General features: G+C 38.2%; 3 protein-coding genes and 2 long non-coding RNA genes across 7 annotated transcripts; 1 reads left to right on the top strand and 4 right to left on the bottom strand.

The window, feature by feature from the left end:
* Positions 1 to 76: 76 nt before the first annotated feature.
* On the bottom strand, positions 77 to 976 carry LOC124209319. 2 transcript variants are annotated; one of them, XR_006880871.1, is made up of 4 exons: positions 822 to 976; positions 598 to 723; positions 170 to 536; positions 77 to 115 (listed from the first exon to the last, which is right to left on the bottom strand). It is a non-coding gene; the product is annotated as an uncharacterized LOC124209319 (long non-coding RNA). The 2 variants fall into 2 exon arrangements; XR_006880870.1 differs by having other exon boundaries at positions 598 to 976.
* A 226-nt stretch (positions 977 to 1,202) lies between these two features.
* LOC124209017 lies at positions 1,203 to 2,063 on the bottom strand. Its single transcript, XM_046606888.1, has 3 exons — positions 1,750 to 2,063; positions 1,499 to 1,687; positions 1,203 to 1,423 (listed from the first exon to the last, which is right to left on the bottom strand). Coding segments are annotated over exons 1-3 (411 nt in total). The 5' UTR covers positions 1,751 to 2,063.
* Positions 2,064 to 2,163: 100 nt separating this feature from the next.
* On the bottom strand, positions 2,164 to 2,624 carry LOC124209316. Its single transcript, XR_006880867.1, has 3 exons — positions 2,596 to 2,624; positions 2,298 to 2,541; positions 2,164 to 2,245 (listed from the first exon to the last, which is right to left on the bottom strand). It is a non-coding gene; the product is annotated as an uncharacterized LOC124209316 (long non-coding RNA).
* Positions 2,625 to 6,607: 3,983 nt separating this feature from the next.
* LOC124209313 (coiled-coil domain-containing protein 22 homolog) lies at positions 6,608 to 8,880 on the top strand. Of its 2 annotated transcripts, XM_046607259.1 has the most exons (9): positions 6,608 to 6,718; positions 6,795 to 6,979; positions 7,053 to 7,212; positions 7,284 to 7,442; positions 7,569 to 7,730; positions 7,793 to 7,935; positions 7,994 to 8,159; positions 8,233 to 8,367; positions 8,450 to 8,880. In XM_046607259.1, exons 5-9 carry the CDS (start codon positions 7,701 to 7,703, stop codon positions 8,564 to 8,566), a joined length of 591 nt encoding a protein of 196 aa, XP_046463215.1. In that variant the 5' UTR covers positions 6,608 to 6,718; positions 6,795 to 6,979; positions 7,053 to 7,212; positions 7,284 to 7,442; positions 7,569 to 7,700; the 3' UTR covers positions 8,567 to 8,880. The 2 variants fall into 2 exon arrangements, 1 of the variants encoding a protein (XP_046463215.1); XR_006880866.1 differs by lacking the exons at positions 7,994 to 8,159; positions 8,233 to 8,367; positions 8,450 to 8,880 and having other exon boundaries at positions 6,609 to 6,718; positions 7,569 to 7,656; positions 7,793 to 7,803.
* LOC124209314 (F-box-like/WD repeat-containing protein TBL1XR1-A) lies at positions 8,631 to 9,854 on the bottom strand. Its single transcript, XM_046607260.1, has 5 exons — positions 9,745 to 9,854; positions 9,484 to 9,668; positions 9,251 to 9,410; positions 8,991 to 9,179; positions 8,631 to 8,927 (listed from the first exon to the last, which is right to left on the bottom strand). The coding sequence occupies exons 3-5, from the start codon at positions 9,390 to 9,392 to the stop codon at positions 8,857 to 8,859; spliced, it is 402 nt and encodes a 133-aa protein (XP_046463216.1). The 5' UTR covers positions 9,393 to 9,410; positions 9,484 to 9,668; positions 9,745 to 9,854; the 3' UTR covers positions 8,631 to 8,856.
* Positions 9,855 to 17,057: the final 7,203 nt, after the last annotated feature.

Here is a 17,057-nt window from a genome sequence, read left to right as displayed (position 1 = left end):
TGGATCTAAATACGTTGGCAAATAAGGGAATGGGAGCTAAGAGAAAAAAAAGTGAGCCAGTCGCCCCACTCTCCCCTACTTAGGACGTTTTCGGCTTTTCCAATTGAACGACACCCTGAAAGAAGTCGTATTACAATTTGCATCAGGTTGATCCTTGCCAACGGTTTACCTTCAACACTTTTTCTTCGTCCGTCTCTCCGGTGGGAAATACAACTTCCGGGCAGTCGATGAGGAAGATTCGACGCATCAGCGTGATGTGCTGTCAAACTTTGGTCTCACCGGCGATGGGCGCCCTCGCAGACTTTCTTGCTGGGTAACGAATTAATGACGGTTGATTTTCCAATTTTCCGGTAACCGATGGAACCCACGCTGATTTGCTTATTGTTGGGGTGAAACTTGTCAAACTGGCGCACAGAGTTGATCAACGAACCTTTACCAAAGGGATGGGTCATCGAAGAACGGAATTCCATGGTGGGGTACTTGGAGCTAAGCGTCTTGACCCAACGTTGGGTGATCAAAGTTGGTATCAAATCTACCTAGAAGAAGCATGGAATTAGGCCATGAATCTAAAATATCTTGAAAATGGCACTGATTAACTTGTTATTTGCAGTTCACGATCAAAGCTTCGTCTTTTTCGATTCCGTAACCAACGCTGGATTTTTGGGCTGAGGATACGTAGCTGTCCAAGTCACCGGTGCCAAGGCTCGGCCGCTTTCGTTGTTTCTTGGGGCCAAAAGTGTTGTCAAAGCTTTCGGTTTCCAGCAAGTGCACTCTTGCAAATTTTTAGATTCCTTCAACAAAGTGACAATGGGCAGCTTTACCTGATGCGTTATACTTGATACGGATCCTTGATGGCCTGCCCAAGTTCTTATTCGAAAAATCTATTGCACCGACAGACTGTCGGTGCTCGAATGGTATTTCAGCTATTGCACCGACAGTCTATCGGTGCCTGTCGGTAGTTCCTATTTCCACCAATAGATGCCTATCTTGATGCGCTGGGTATGCGTTATGCGGGAAGTTTGTGTATTTACCATTTAATTAAATTATTCATTTATGTTATACAAATAAAAGCCAAGTTGTCAAGAAAATTACAAAAGGATAAAAAATAAGGTGTCAAAATAATAATGAGAATTTAAACAAGTAAAAGTTGTCAAAAAATTAGTAACAAAAAAGTTAATGGCCAAAAAACGAAACTTATTAAGCTACGAATACTGTAAATTACTTCTTCTTTGCCTCAGCATAACAATGTTTGAAAAATAATTATTGCTAATGGGTTCTCTTTCTTTGAGGCCTTCACATCGAAAGTGAAGCCACTCCCTGCAAGAATTGCAGAAGACCGAACCGTTATCGCCAACTGGTTTGTCACATTCGTGACATATGTAGACGAGTTTTTTCTTTTTCTCAAGCCCTTTCATAACTGAAACTAAGAAATTAAGCGGTTTTAGTTTAACTCACTAATTAACCCAACCCACGTGAAGCATTGGGATTAAGTGATTACCAAGACTCGCGACCGATGCCCATGCATCATCATCAAAGAAATGCTTGAATGTTTCAAGATCGAAGTATTCTTCTATCAGTGCAGTTGAAACATCCTCAGGCCTGACTTTAATTTGATCTTGGTCGAGCTTTTGATTGTTTGCCAGCGCCCTCTCTGCGTTAGTAGCTCCCGCCACCCAAGTAAGAACCACTGAACCAACCAGAATTGAAAATATTTTGTATGACGAATGAATTCTTATTAGAAAAAAATACTTTTTGCTTGTTCATTTTCCAATTTTTCAGCAAAACATTTGGGTATAAAGTTATGATGGTCCAACGCTTTCTTTTTGGTTGGCCTCCCAACCCTGGCTTTCTTGGCTGGCGACTTCAATGGTGCCAGTTTGCGCTTTAGGGCTGTCCTGGGGGTGTCTTCCCCACCAGCCAACTCGTCCCTGCTGCTACTTGTCGACGGCTCAGCCGTAGACGTAGAGCCTGAGTCTTCGGCCGATGTGTTCCCAGGCAATGGCGCAGACACCGACTGACTAATGCATGTAGCAGTTGGCTGCAAAACAGCCGAGCTATTGCCTGTTTCAATTCAGATATTTAGATTAGTTTATAGTTTATATATCAGAGTTCTTCTTAGCTTATTCTATTTATTCTATTTAATATTATATTCTGTTGTCAGTCGGTGGTTCTTCGGTTTGTGCACGCGCCAAGCCCTCGTCAAGAAACTTAAAAGCCTCATCGAGGAAAGCCAATGTCACGCCATCTAAGAACAATTTTTAAAGATACTATTTGTCTACATATAATTAACAAGTTACCGTCGCCCAAATCTGCCGGAACGTTTGCTCTCCACCGGTTGTTGATAGAGCGCAACATGTTAATGCATCCGCACAGCACAGGAACAGGGAACCCTTGGACAGTCGTAGAAATTGTCTGAAGCACCATGTTTAATTCAGTGATTGCTTGTTTGGCATTCCTTCTTTTGGGCCCGGGCCCAACGACAGTTGTAACAGACGGCAGGTTGTTCGGAAGCAAGTGAATATCATTTGCTGCGACGGAATTCTGTAGGAAAATATAAAATACATGTAAATAGTAGATTTGTAAATTAAGTAATACCGCGTTCCATCGGGCGTAGGAAGGCCATGTTGTTGATTTCATCGATTGTTCCAGCACCAAATCAAAAGCGGCAGGTGTAAGCGCCTTGCGCAAATCCTCTAGGTCAGGAGCGATTTTCAGTGTGGGAAATCTAATTTCCACCTCCAACTCATTATTGTGCTTAGTTAGTAGCCTCTGAGTCACAATATCGAGCAGTTTTTTTCCCACTGTGCTAAATCGCCGACCTTTCTTAAGAAGAATGTCTTCGATTGTTCTATGATACCTATAGTAATAAAGGGGTCGAGTGTAAAAAGTAAAGAAAGGATATATAGTGTTTCAATTAGCTTGTACCTTTCGATTTAATTGGTAGTGGTAGTGGGAGAACATTTTTGGTCACGTAGACGGCATTATCATCGAACTCGGCAATATTATTGGGTGAATGGGCAAAGTTTAAGAACTCGTGAATGAAGTGATTTGTTTTTTGAATTGACCAAAAGTAAGATTTAATGGCTGCTTTGAAGGGTCGACTACGGATAGGATGTTTAGTAAGTAGTCCTAGAATCTTCTCCATCACGTCCGACAATCGAATCTCGGGGTCGTCTATTAAAATGTTCAATTCACAGTTCAGCCAGGGAATGAGTCGATAAGTCATGTCGGGATTTTGTTGAAAAACCGCTGGTGTCGTTTCACGAAAATCGATAGGTAGTCACTGCCGGGGAGCAAGTGTCTGGGTAGCCAGTGTCGGTCGTATGGGTAGCTTGTGTGGGGTAGCCAGTGCCAGTGTAGCCAGGGTCGACCCGCCGTGTAGTTAGTCTCGAAAAAGGTAGCTGGTATCAGTTTCGTGAGACGTAGCTTGAACACCCGTTTAACACTGCTTGCGTTCAGAGAGATCGCTCAGATGTTCAGCGCGTATATTAACTACTATCATATCATAAAGAAATGAAAAGCATGTAAAAACATGCAAAGTAATGTGTGAGCAAATGTCGGAGATTGCTACCGATGGACATCCATAGGACATCCCAGTATGGACCCGTTTTCTTGATCCAAACATTCTATCAATAGGATATCCGTAGCTGACGCTAAACGGGGACGGGTTTTCGTTCACAGGATATCCATAGAACGTCCTGTGGACATTGTGTGCTAGTAGGGGAGCTGCAATATCCCCTTTGTTTCAAATTAATAAAAACAAGTGTAGCATGGATGCATAACACTGGCACGGCATTCAGGGGTCCCGGGTTCGATCCCCGATGAGATTAAATTTTTAATTTTTCCCAAATTTTTAACTGATCCCAAAGACGTCCGTTTTTTGGACGTCCATGGATATCCAAGTTTGACGTCCACAGGAGAGGACATTAGTATATCCTGTAAACATCCATAGGACGTTCAACTGGGATATACAACTGGATCGGCTCTGACATACATGGTATATCCTATGGATATCTCTGTGCTAGTAGGGTGCTAGGTTGTTGATTTCTTCGTTGGTGATATTCTTCTTCTCCTGCTCCACCTTCTTAAACTGCTTTTTCTCTGTCTGCAATTTCATCTTCAAAGCTTTCTTTTTCTAAAATTCAACCTATTTTAATTATTTTACCTTTGTCACTTGAAGCGGTTGCAGTTTCATCCTTTGTTTGATTTTTTCTCCTCGTTCTCTTCTTTGTCCATCATCTTTAATCTCATCGAATTCATAATTTTTCTTCTCTTCTTGTGAATGATGAAACAAAAAATTTAAGTGTTGGGAATTAAGTTAAAATAAAAATATAGGAGTGATTCCCATGCATTTCTCTACATTAGGTAATTTTTTCATATTTTTTCGTTAAACTATGTAATAGTTATTTTATTAAATGTAAAGAGGAAAAAATTAAGGAAAAAAAAAATTTTAGCGTTAAACGGAACAGAGCCAGGGGCAAAACGAAACACCATTTTTCTCTGCAACGGATGGATTAAATATATTGAAATACGCACTAATGAAAAGGAAATTCATTTCTCTTTCAGAATTACTGTAATTTTTTTCATTCTATTGAGTATAAGTGGAGATACAATAAAAAAAGTAAAGAGGTTTTTTTTTCGATCTTTTTTGGTCGTTTACCTGGCAACAGATGGCTGTACCATTTAACCCAGACCCCAACAACATCAAATAAACTAAATTATCAAATACTTAGAAACACATTTTTTATAAAATAAAAATACTATCTTAAACTAGAAAGAAAACCCTATCAAATAGCTGTCTGGGTTTTATAAAAATATTTATAGAAGTATAAAAAAAATTGGAAACTAAAAGTCCAAAAATTTTTGTCCGATTCCCATTTTTTTGTTTTTACCAAAAAACTCGCAAAATTAATCAGAAATTCAGGAAAAGAAGTTTAGAGGATAAAAAAAACATCATTTTCAATACGCTTTTTTAATTTCAGCATTTTAAAACAAATCGTACATATCAAAACTTCCCTGTACGTTTTAGCCCCGTGTCCCGCATAGGTCTCGCTTAATGCTGGCAATTTTGCGTTCAGAAAAACGAGCGAAAGTACCTGAAATTTAGAAACAATTTAGTTGTGAAATCTTTGCAATGTTACAAATTTATACCGGCAATCTTTTTGGCTTTGAAAATTGCTGGTTATGTAGTGTTGAATCCTGTGTGGCTGCATGTCGTGAACTCTTGTCTACTTTGGCAGAAGTTCATGATTTCTGCTGTAAGCTTTTTGAAGGGAAGCCGGAGATATAGGACCGGTCGAAATAGGCCCCGACGAAATAGGCCCGGCAAATAGGACCGGACGAAATAGGACCCTACGAAATAGGCCCACTTTTAAAATATTTTTAAAGCGGTCCTATTTCTCCGTCAAAGTGGGCCTATTTCTCCCAATTATTTCTAAGTTCCATAAGGTACTCTGAAATATTTAAAAAATAAATTCGACCTACTCTACATGAGCGAGAAGGCGGAACAATCTACGAGAGATCCGCCACCGTATATATTCATTGCCGTAACTCAAACCACGATGATTGATTTCACACATTGCCGTTTCGTTTTTCACATGTTAGGCAGCTGATTCCCGTCTTTATTTTTTTATTAACGTATTCCCCTTTATCTTAACTGTAAAATTCATTTTTTACAAACGTCGTTTTCACTTATTAACTATCGCTAATTTAAAAAAATGAACAAATTTCCGTGTTTTCTTCGCCATTTATTTGTTCCGTAGCTCGATCCCCCCTTCAGCGGCTCAGCCTTGAACGCGTCTCTCCCCTTTCAGCGGCTCAGCCTTGAACGCGTCTCCCCCCTCTACCTATGCCAGTACTCAGGTGAAGTAGGAAATGAACATGTTTGATGAAATAAATCTTACGGATTGATTTCAAACATATCCATAACAATTTCATGTTTTTTTTTTAAGCAACAAACGCATATCACTTTTAAGTTTCTTGTTTTATGGGGCTGACGCGAGGTGCTGCTCAAGCCGGCCAGAAGGGTGGTCGAGCGGGGGAGGCTGCACGCACTCATGGGAGAGGGGTGAGTGAAGGGGGGTTTACCTGGGCCATACCATACACGCCCATGTTTTCCCTTCTCCGTATATGTTAAAGGATGGACTAGTAGTTAGCAACTCGGGCTATGAATCTCTAGCGCCGGTGTTCGAATCTCGGCCATGTCGATAAAGATTTTTATTTACAAAATATTTTAGAAAATTAATAGCTCAACAGCATAAAGCGGTGTGGAACTATCCTGGCGAAATTGATGGTTTTTTCTTTTTTTAATTGATTTAATATACAGCACGAAAAGGAAATTTCTATTATAGTTGAATACCAAATGTGGTTTTGAAGATTTCCATCTATCGGTGATAGTAGCGTCACTAGCGTGGTTCAATAGCGTCATGAAGATGGCGTCATCTGCTCATCGTCAACTTCAGCGTTTAATTTACAAATAAGAAATAGAAATCTTATAAAAAAATTAAAATAGCTTCAAGATGTGTACATTTTATTTTTAATCATTTTAAAATTTGAATTGCAATTTTCGTTACATTTGATCTGTAAGAATTCGATTCTGAATCATTCTCATTTCAAATCGATTCACACACATAGCAGACGCTAACACATCAAGCGTCATCAATAGCGTGGTCTATGGTGCAATGCTATCACTGGAGTAAGGCGTTTATCTTCTATTCGGGTATGTTAGAGAACTCTTATCATGTTATTTTCAATCTTTAGTTTCTAATATTGTAATTATCAACTTGTGTGGATAGGTAGCGTCATGATTGGCCTACCCTGATGGCGTCATGATCGCTGCTGATTGCCTTTCAAATAGGTTTTCAGCATTCTGCTTACACCTTTGGCATAGAGTCACATATTTCACAATCCAACATCAATTGGTACCAACAGCAGCCCTTCTCTCCATCATCCAGAAGGGTCTGAGATCAGTGTTGGAGATGTGTGTGACAATTTTAATATGATGAAATTTATCTACTACCAAATTTTTACTCGTGTATGTTTTTGTTTTTCAGGATGGTTCGGAACAACCCATGGAAAGCTTATCACTCATTGATGCTGTGATGCCTGATGTTGTTGCAAGTCGTCAACAGCAAACACAGAACAAACAGAAACCACAAGTGGTAAAGACAGAACCACCAAATTCCAATGGAGATGAACCCATGCATTCCAATCGTAAGATAGTCACTACTTTTTTTTGATCCCCTGAACTGCTTACTTATTTTCCCTGCAACTATTTAATGAAGGCTGGGAAGAGGAAACAGGAGTAGAGATACCTGCCAGCAAATCTACTGTACTTCGTGGCCATGAATCTGAAGTTTTCATCTGTCTGCGCCTGAACCCAACAACATTCAGAAGGGTGGAACTGAAGTTCCGAGCAACAAAGATGTCACCTCACTTGACTGGTATGTAAGTTGTGCTATGTAATGCTATGTGTAATGTAATGTGTATGTAAGCAAATGCTTTTGACGGAAGTGTAAGTTTTATTTTACTATTTCATTCGATTTGTTTTAATTTTATTTCATTTCAAGGTATTTGCTGGGTTAACTGAACAGAAGTTTTAAAGAAAGACTGAAACAATTGACAAGGCAAAAGATTGGGAACCTGAATGCTATTCAGGTAACTAGTGCCAATACATTTTATACATCAATAAAAATAAGATAATGTGTTCTAAAATTCTTCGTCACGAAAATGTAATTAAGTATCTCTACATTAATATTTTTTGTTTCTGATTTTCTTCTTTTTATCTGAACAGAGTGCAGGCGAGAAGCTTAAAGCTGCACTTGAACATACAGTGACGTCCTTAAGAAGCATTGTAGAAGAAATTCGTACTAAAGAAGATACTATACAAAAACTTCAAACGCATATCGAATCTATGCCACCTTCAGTACTAACAAGGTAATAAACTTTTGTTATCCACTTGAGTAACGAGATAGTTGTATCTCTTTCTTTTTAGAACATTTTATACTCAAAGAATACTGAGTATCGTAGCCAACGTCAAAAAACAAAATGAAGAAATGCATCGGGTACTTGAAGATGTAAAAAGTGTGCAGCGTGAAATCAATTCAATACAGGGAAAAGTTGAGCGCACGTTTACCGTTACGGATGAAATTATTTTTCGGGTATCTATTACTACTATCAAAATGCTGATATTATTAATAAAAAAATGTTGTTACCTTTTTCTTTTTTTATTAGATGGCCAAATCGGATGAGACTGCCTGGCGTATTTACAAGTATTTGATTTCATTGCAAACTGATTGCTCTGACATCCAAAAATTAGTGAAAGAATCTGGCAACTTGTCACGAGAGATAAAGGATTTAGAAGATCAAGTATGTTTCGCTAATTTTTGTTTGTTTGTTTGCATTATTGTCAAATAATGTCAAATAATGATGCTGTTTGTTTCGTAATCAGGCGGAGACCGAATTACGTAAGAATATTGCTACCAAAATTAGGCGACTGCAAAGTGACCTCGAACAGATACGCACGGAAAATCAGATTTTAGAAGAACGAGTCGGTACTAAAATTTAATTATTCATCTTAGTTTGTTTCCAGTCAGTCTCACTTTGTTCAAATTAAATTTTTCTCACTTCAATAAAGTTTAACATTCCAATATTCCATCTCATTCAGTGGCCATTAAGTGGATTGTACATTATACAACGCTACTATAATGCATTGATTGTAACCTTGTACTTCGTTTAAACAATCAAGAAGCTACCAAAAAATTAATTCGTTACGATGCAATTTACTAACGACGATAAGCTAAGCTATTAAATAAGCCATAAATCAGGTTTCCTTCGTATTACGTTGGAATTGTTGAATTAAATGATTAATTGTTCCATGAATGCATTCTGCATTGCCAACACTTTCTCCTTTGCTTCAACTAGAAATCCTGAGAAAAAAGTGTAAAAATTAAGTAAAGAAATTACACGTTCCAGTAAAAATATTAACAGACCTTTCATAAAATCGATAAGATCGGGATCTGCAACTAACAATTCCTTCTGAAGGTCATCAATCTGTGATTTCCATTCTCGAACTTCTGTTGCCAGTGTCTCAAGACTCAGCCTGCTCGCTTCAGATTCATGGCCACGAAGTACAGTTGATTTGCTGGCAGGTATCTCTACTCCTGTTTCCTCTTCCCAGCCTTCATTAAATAGTTGCAGGGAAAATAAGTAAGCAGTTCAGGGGATCAAAAAAAAGTAGTGACTATCTTACGATTGGAATGCATGGGTTCATCTCCATTGGAATTTGGTGGTTCTGTCTTTACCACTTGTGGTTTCTGTTTGTTCTGTGTTTGCTGTTGACGACTTGCAACAACATCAGGCATCACAGCATCAATGAGTGATAAGCTTTCCATGGGTTGTTCCGAACCATCCTGAAAAACAAAAACATACACGAGTAAAAATTTGGTGGTAGATAAATTTCATCATATTAAAATTGTCACACACATCTCCAACACTGATCTCAGACCCTTCTGGATGATGGAGAGAAGGGCTGCTGTTGGTACCAATTGATGTTGGATTGTGAAATATGTGACTCTATGCCAAAGGTGTAAGCAGAATGCTGAAAACCTATTTGAAAGGCAATCAGCAGCGATCATGACGCCATCAGGGTAGGCCAATCATGACGCTACCTATCCACACAAGTTGATAATTACAATATTAGAAACTAAAGATTGAAAATAACATGATAAGAGTTCTCTAACATACCCGAATAGAAGATAAACGCCTTACTCCAGTGATAGCATTGCACCATAGACCACGCTATTGATGACGCTTGATGTGTTAGCGTCTGCTATGTGTGTGAATCGATTTGAAATGAGAATGATTCAGAATCGAATTCTTACAGATCAAATGTAACGAAAATTGCAATTCAAATTTTAAAATGATTAAAAATAAAATGTACACATCTTGAAGCTATTTTAATTTTTTTATAAGATTTCTATTTCTTATTTGTAAATTAAACGCTGAAGTTGACGATGAGCAGATGACGCCATCTTCATGACGCTATTGAACCACGCTAGTGACGCTACTATCACCGATAGATGGAAATCTTCAAAACCACATTTGGTATTCAACTATAATAGAAATTTCCTTTTCGTGCTGTATATTAAATCAATTAAAAAAAGAAAAAACCATCAATTTCGCCAGGATAGTTCCACACCGCTTTATGCTGTTGAGCTATTAATTTTCTAAAATATTTTGTAAATAAAAATCTTTATCGACATGGCCGAGATTCGAACACCGGCGCTAGAGATTCATAGCCCGAGTTGCTAACTACTAGTCCATCCTTTAACATATACGGAGAAGGGAAAACATGGGCGTGTATGGTATGGCCCAGGTAAACCCCCCTTCACTCACCCCTCTCCCATGAGTGCGTGCAGCCTCCCCCGCTCGACCACCCTTCTGGCCGGCTTGAGCAGCACCTCGCGTCAGCCCCATAAAACAAGAAACTTAAAAGTGATATGCGTTTGTTGCTTAAAAAAAAAACATGAAATTGTTATGGATATGTTTGAAATCAATCCGTAAGATTTATTTCATCAAACATGTTCATTTCCTACTTCACCTGAGTACTGGCATAGGTAGAGGGGGGAGACGCGTTCAAGGCTGAGCCGCTGAAAGGGGAGAGACGCGTTCAAGGCTGAGCCGCTGAAGGGGGGATCGAGCTACGGAACAAATAAATGGCGAAGAAAACACGGAAATTTGTTCATTTTTTTAAATTAGCGATAGTTAATAAGTGAAAACGACGTTTGTAAAAAATGAATTTTACAGTTAAGATAAAGGGGAATACGTTAATAAAAAAATAAAGACGGGAATCAGCTGCCTAACATGTGAAAAACGAAACGGCAATGTGTGAAATCAATCATCGTGGTTTGAGTTACGGCAATGAATATATACGGTGGCGGATCTCTCGTAGATTGTTCCGCCTTCTCGCTCATGTAGAGTAGGTCGAATTTATTTTTTAAATATTTCAGAGTACCTTATGGAACTTAGAAATAATTGGGAGAAATAGGCCCACTTTGACGGAGAAATAGGACCGCTTTAAAAATATTTTAAAAGTGGGCCTATTTCGTAGGGTCCTATTTCGTCCGGTCCTATTTGCCGGGCCTATTTCGTCGGGGCCTATTTCGACCGGTCCTATATCTCCGCCAATCTTTTTGAAGTCTTCTTTACCCTCTTTCAGCGCGTCCTTAAATATTGCTTGGTCGAGGATGTAGGGCATCAATTTCTGTACTTAATATTATTTGAGGCATAGAAACATGTTACACTGGGGTGGATGGTTTTACCAACGTTGGGTGATCCCATTTCAAAATAAACACCAACACATATTTTTTTCTCTTGAACGGGAATTTTGAGGGAAACACTAAAGGGTGTTTATCGCAAGATAATATAAAATAGCTATTGGCGGACATATTTTTCCAACGTGTTCAATAAAAAAAAATATGTGCAATTTAAATAGGTCCTACATGACTGTCCAGCAATTGCAAGAGTGCAATGGCAGCAATTGTTCGCAAACGCTGACACAATTTTTTTGCCAGTATCATCACCATTGTGAGAATAAATCTGAAAAAGAGTGCATGCTCTGAAGCCTAGATTACCAGTCGCAATTCCAACGATGACAGCAGAAAAGATTGATAGAAACGAGAAAAAACATCGTCGAAATAATACAGCAATATCACAAGGAAAATTTAATTTGCGATTATTGCTATAATCTGATTTGGTTTTAATGGAAAACTTTGATGAAACCAAAATAACTTGAAAAGTCCAATCTCGACTTTGTATTTATTTACTGAAAGACTTCGCAACACTAACACTGCAGACTTTGATCAACATAAATTAAATGAAAACAGTGAGGAATGGAAAAAACCATTATATCAAAGCTGTTCAATAATAAAACTTAAAACAATCTTGTTACTTGTTAGTTTTTCTAATATATGGTGTTTGACCAGAGAAGTGTTACACAACAACTGCTAGACATATTTTCTTTGGTATTGCCTGGCGAAGACTGTACACTCCCACGAACATTCCATCTTTTGAAGAAATACTTCGCTGTTGAAAAGCTAGACCGCAATATTATTGCCCAGTTTTATGGAAAAATTGAAAACAAATTGCTTCAGTGTGTCTGCAATCAGGAAAATAAAGTTAAAGCATATTGTAGTACTTCATGCTTAAGGAAGCCTACCTTCACCTTAACATTGAGCCACAGCTTGTAATCCTATTACAAAACAATGATATTGTATTTCCTATACAACTTAATCCACCCACCGGTAAAGGAGGATTTGCAGATATTTACGATGCTATGCCTTTAGTTTGAAAGCACAAAATTTATTGGTCAATATGCTTTGACCTTCCATAAGTGAACACCGATGGAGTTCCACTGTACAAGTCTTCTACAACATCAATATATGCTCCATATATTACATAATCAACGAGCTTCAAAGAAATGGGCGTAGAATTACTTAATTCTCTGTTGGCTTTGGTTATATGGGAAGAAGCTAGAAAAAAATATTTCCTTTGAAGCGCAATACAGATTTCATAAAGCTATCTACAGAAGGTTTTGAGTGGTATCTAAACGGGAAAAAAATATCTTATATTTTTTTGTACTAAGAAGGGCCTGTGCAGATGCAGTACTAGCAGTAGCAAGTTCTATGATGCTAAACTTGATTCAAATATGGAGCTTTTGGATAATTATAGTGTCATACTCAGGTATAGAGGGAATTTGCATTTCTGTTTGCTTTGTTTGAATGAACGTCCAAACCGGAGAAAAGAGAGATGAGTAAGTCCAATGTTAAAATTGGAAAAACAAACGAATTATGAAAACATCTACTCGAACTTTGCCTTCTAGGCTATGTCGTTAAGGACAGTTCCAAGCTCTTGTGTGCCAAACACTTTAATTGATATAGTGATTGTATGTTTCCCTTTACAAAAATTTTGCTTCCTAAAGTTCAACCAATGTTTATTTAGCACGATTGTAAGTGTTAAAAGTATGTGTTTCAGTTAAAGGGAAATGTAAGAGTAAAAAAAATTAAATGTTTTAGCTCAACACAGCTTTCATGAGTTTTCTCCCAACCGTTATACTTGTTTTTTTATGGGCAGCTGAAAATTCCTGTTAGAAGCTTGATTGAAATTGTTTTGAAACACATTTTCAGTTAATTGTGGTGAATCAATCATAACCTTCAACCTCGATAATCTCATCGCATACCTGTCTAACAAAGTAATAAAGTTACCATATGTACAGGAACTATTCCTTGCGTTGCAATCCTGCGTTTATGACTGAATATCAAGGTGCAAGTGAGCTGTTACATGTATGCATGGTCAAAATTATTGCGTTTCAACGTTTAAAAGTAGCTACAGTGTTTTTCCTTGTGCAGAACTTCAAATCAATAGCTTAGAAATGAAACTTCTTAGAGAAATAGAAAAAAAAATAACTCAGTTGGACGGTTTGTAAGTAATAGTAGAAGAAATAATTGTATAACTGTAATGATTGTAAATCAGCAAGAAATAAATATCACAAACCTATTTGTTTCCAATTTAAAAAACATTTCACTTGGTTTTTAATTCAGTTTCTTACAGAAATTCGTTTCACGCCATACCTAACACGTAGCTAAGAAAAATTAACAGCTTCTTACAGTCATACTCGAGTATTGGCAGGTCACTAGAACGCAACGAGAACAACCAAACACGCCTAGGGATTGCCATTATACAAGGAAATATTTAATTTACTCATGTCTTGATTATGTTTCTGGACACATGTGATCGTTCAGTTGCAGAGTTTGATGCAGTGTCTGAGGCCATTGCAACTAGTTCATCCCGCCCTCCCAGTTGTTAAGTTGATTGAGCAGCTAATCAAAGAGAAGGATGAAACTGGTTGAATTTATTCAATCAAGTTGTCTTAAGGTCCGCCTTTTTATCTTGGTCAGAAAAGATTACTGCTCTTGAACTGGTTGTGCTTCTCTTCCAAAAAATTATGAAGGCTCTTTTGCAGTGATGTTTTGGTGCTGGAGAGCCCAAAAATCCCCATGAATTTTTTAACGTCAAAGTTACTCTCCTGTTGATGGTGAGCCACTTCTGCCAAAGAAACCTTATGGGGGTGATACATCTGTGGCATCTCTTGTGGTTTTCGGAACTGCTGTGAAGGTCATGACAATGGAAGAGTTGAACCTGTTTGAAGGAGATTTTATGTGTGACGTAGTTGAACGTGATGAGGAAGGGCGACTAAGGTGTATCAATCTGCTGAAACGTCAATGTCTTCTCGTAATTCAAAGAATCGCCAGCTAAACCAATCACGGACATTCTAATGCGCGCTACATCTTAAGTTTGTACGAGTATGTTAGAGAAAGTTTAAAAAATAACGAAGAAGATGATGAAGATGAAGATAAATTCGAAGATGAAGATGAAAATGTTATCGAGATCGCACGCTATTATATACTGTGATGAATGGGATTGGGTTTAACACTTTCCTGCTCATCCTGAAGCAAGTGACTGATGGATTCGATCCACAACTGCTTCTCCGCAAATCATTTGATATTTTCGAAAAAACACTTGCTTTTACGTCTGACTGGTTAGGCTTTATGGCAAAGAAACCGCTTGGATATCCAGGAAGAGAAGAAATTCTTTCCCGCACCAACCTACTGGCCCTTAAAAAATTCATCGGCAAGATTGCAAGGTTTTTCCCAAATCATCTAGCCTGGATGTCTTCCATTGAATTGGAACATTACATTGATTTTGAATAAATTCCTGAATTCATGATGTACTGCCATAGAATCCTACCACGGTTTCGGGAAAATCATTTTTGATTTGGTTTCTGATCTGGAGTCAATGACCCCAAACCTAAACAACCATGACAAGCAGCAATTGTGAACGTTATCTTTCGAATTACATCCGAAACTACTTTGTAGAACTCCAACCTACTGTTCTTCACGTCGCAGTAGCCACAATAGAAACCAAAATACTTGACCTTGACATAATTCAACTGTTTCTACGACTTAGAGCTGATCCTAACGCTAAAGACGATAGTGGCTAAACTCCACTTCACATTCTGGCCGGAAGGAGATTGGCCTATTTGGATGCAAACTCGCCCATATTCAAGGCTCTGGTGGATTCGTGAACTCATCTCGACAATGCCGAAAGGGATGCCGATAGTATTCTCAACATTTTAAAGAGATATTTGTTGTGTCTTGGTTCTATCATAAGATCCCCACACTGTAAATGAATACAAGACTATCAAGTCGAGACGGGCAAGAATATCACACTTCAGCGTACGAGAATAAAAAAGAGTCTGAAAAGCGTCAACACCATCAGGGCGGGAACAAACAACCGTAAAAATACACCTGTCTATTAAAACATTCTATTAACAATCTATCCAGGAAAAGTCTGAGTCTAGTTTGTAGACTACCTTCAGGTACCTTCAGGTGGAAGAAAATTATCATCAGACAGGACAGGAATATTAATGTGACCCAGCTGGCACAGCTTACTGCTGGAAAACGATCACTTTTGGCTTGGTAACAACCCGAAGTAAAAACCTGGTTGTCTCCGATTTACCAGCTATTGATGCACACGCCTGGACACGACCAAATGAAATTATTCGGTAATGACCCAGTTTGTGTAACAAACTATGAAATAGTACCAACATGAGGGCTGCCAAGAATTTGAGATGAATTGTCATCTACGGTTGATTCTGTTGTTTTTTTAATTGTTGGTCTTTACTTTTATTTTTGGTTCTCGCACTGGTAATGGCATGTCTTGTTGATGTCTAGCAATAGGCTCAGGACCGATGAAATTCAAAAAAATAATGACTTATACTAAAATTAAGAGAAAAAAAATAAAATTTTTTTCAAATTTAATGTGTCTCTCGGAAAAAATTTCGTTGGAGTGGTTTTGTGCCACACGAGATTCTTAAAACTTCTGGACTGAATAGAAGGTAAGTGTGAAAGAGCGAGCAGTTTTTGAGGGTTCTCTAGTAGATCCTGGGCCTGAGCTCGTCGTTTGCGATGAAGGGCACATACCAAAAAACGAAAAATCCGCGGCTGTGATAGCGCTTAGTAACATCTCAACGCGAATAAGAATTGTTGTAACTAAAACTCCAATACAGAATAATGTTCTTGAGTACCATGCTATAGTGCAATTGTGAAACCGTTTTTTTCCTTGGGACTGTCGCACAGTTCATTGAATATTTTGCGAAAACCATAAAAAACGGGCAGTCGACCGATTGATCTGAATCTGACTTTAAAAAGTTATGAAACTCAAATACCATGTTTTGCTCAAAATTCTCAAAGTTCGATTACATTTTTGCTTATTTTACTGCAATCTTTAGAAAATTTGTCTAGATTCAGGAATCGCCCGAACGATTTGATTATTCAAAATATTCTGTCCCCATTTCTGCCTCCAAAATACGAGTATATCTTGTACTTGAAGATATCTGCTTTGCAGAGGAAGCTTTACCAGCAGTACTTGAGTAATAGATACAACTTAGACTGCATGCATAATCGCCCTGGGCATTTAGCTGATTTTATTTATGATTTGGGACGTATATGCACCCAACCCAAGGCCCTGATCGATAGTCGAATTGTTGATAACCTGATAACGTAGAAAAGGATGAAATAGTAGTGGCTATATACCATCCAGCAAAAATCCAGCACCTGGTGCTTTCCATAAGTCAGATACAAAGATATGTCCAAGATTGAGCATAGTGGCAAAATTACGTTACTTATCGATATTCTTCGTCGTTGCAGTTGTGAAAAAGTCCAGGTGTTTAACCAGTCTTTTCATTCTTTGAATTTGGTCGAGTAATTTGTCGCAGGCGAGGACGAATGAAAAAGGGCGAGCCTGGAAAACCAGGAAGTAAATTTTGTTTCCAGCAGTAATTATATACCAGTAATTTCTTCACATTACCTTGCTCTTCAAATAATGCAAGATATAATGCAAGATGTGGGCATGGCGTTTAGGGCTGGATTACTACGCCTAGTTGGGCAAACCACACTATAAGAACGTAAAAATGAGTGCAATGTATTTAACAACCTATT

Source organism: Daphnia pulex, chromosome 12 (assembly GCF_021134715.1).
Source record: "Daphnia pulex isolate KAP4 chromosome 12, ASM2113471v1".
Lineage (NCBI taxonomy): Eukaryota > Metazoa > Arthropoda > Branchiopoda > Diplostraca > Daphniidae > Daphnia > Daphnia pulex.
This window is presented reverse-complemented; position numbering and strand designations above follow the sequence as displayed.

Coding starts and splice junctions, on each gene's coding strand:
- LOC124209017 (XM_046606888.1), bottom strand. Junction 1,424..1,498: donor GGCATCGGTCGCGAGTCTTG/GTAATCACTTAA, acceptor TTAATTTCTTAG/TTTCAGTTATGAAAGGGCTT.
- LOC124209313 (XM_046607259.1), top strand. CDS start 7,701: ATGTGTTCTAAAATTCTTCGTCACGAAAAT. Junction 7,731..7,792: donor AAATTCTTCGTCACGAAAAT/GTAATTAAGTAT, acceptor TTATCTGAACAG/AGTGCAGGCGAGAAGCTTAA. Junction 8,368..8,449: donor TAAAGGATTTAGAAGATCAA/GTATGTTTCGCT, acceptor TTTCGTAATCAG/GCGGAGACCGAATTACGTAA.
- LOC124209314 (XM_046607260.1), bottom strand. CDS start 9,392: ATGGAAAGCTTATCACTCATTGATGCTGTGATGCCTGATGTTGTTGCA. Junction 9,180..9,250: donor TGAACCCATGCATTCCAATC/GTAAGATAGTCA, acceptor TATTTAATGAAG/GCTGGGAAGAGGAAACAGGA. Junction 8,928..8,990: donor TCTTATCGATTTTATGAAAG/GTCTGTTAATAT, acceptor CTTTTTTCTCAG/GATTTCTAGTTGAAGCAAAG.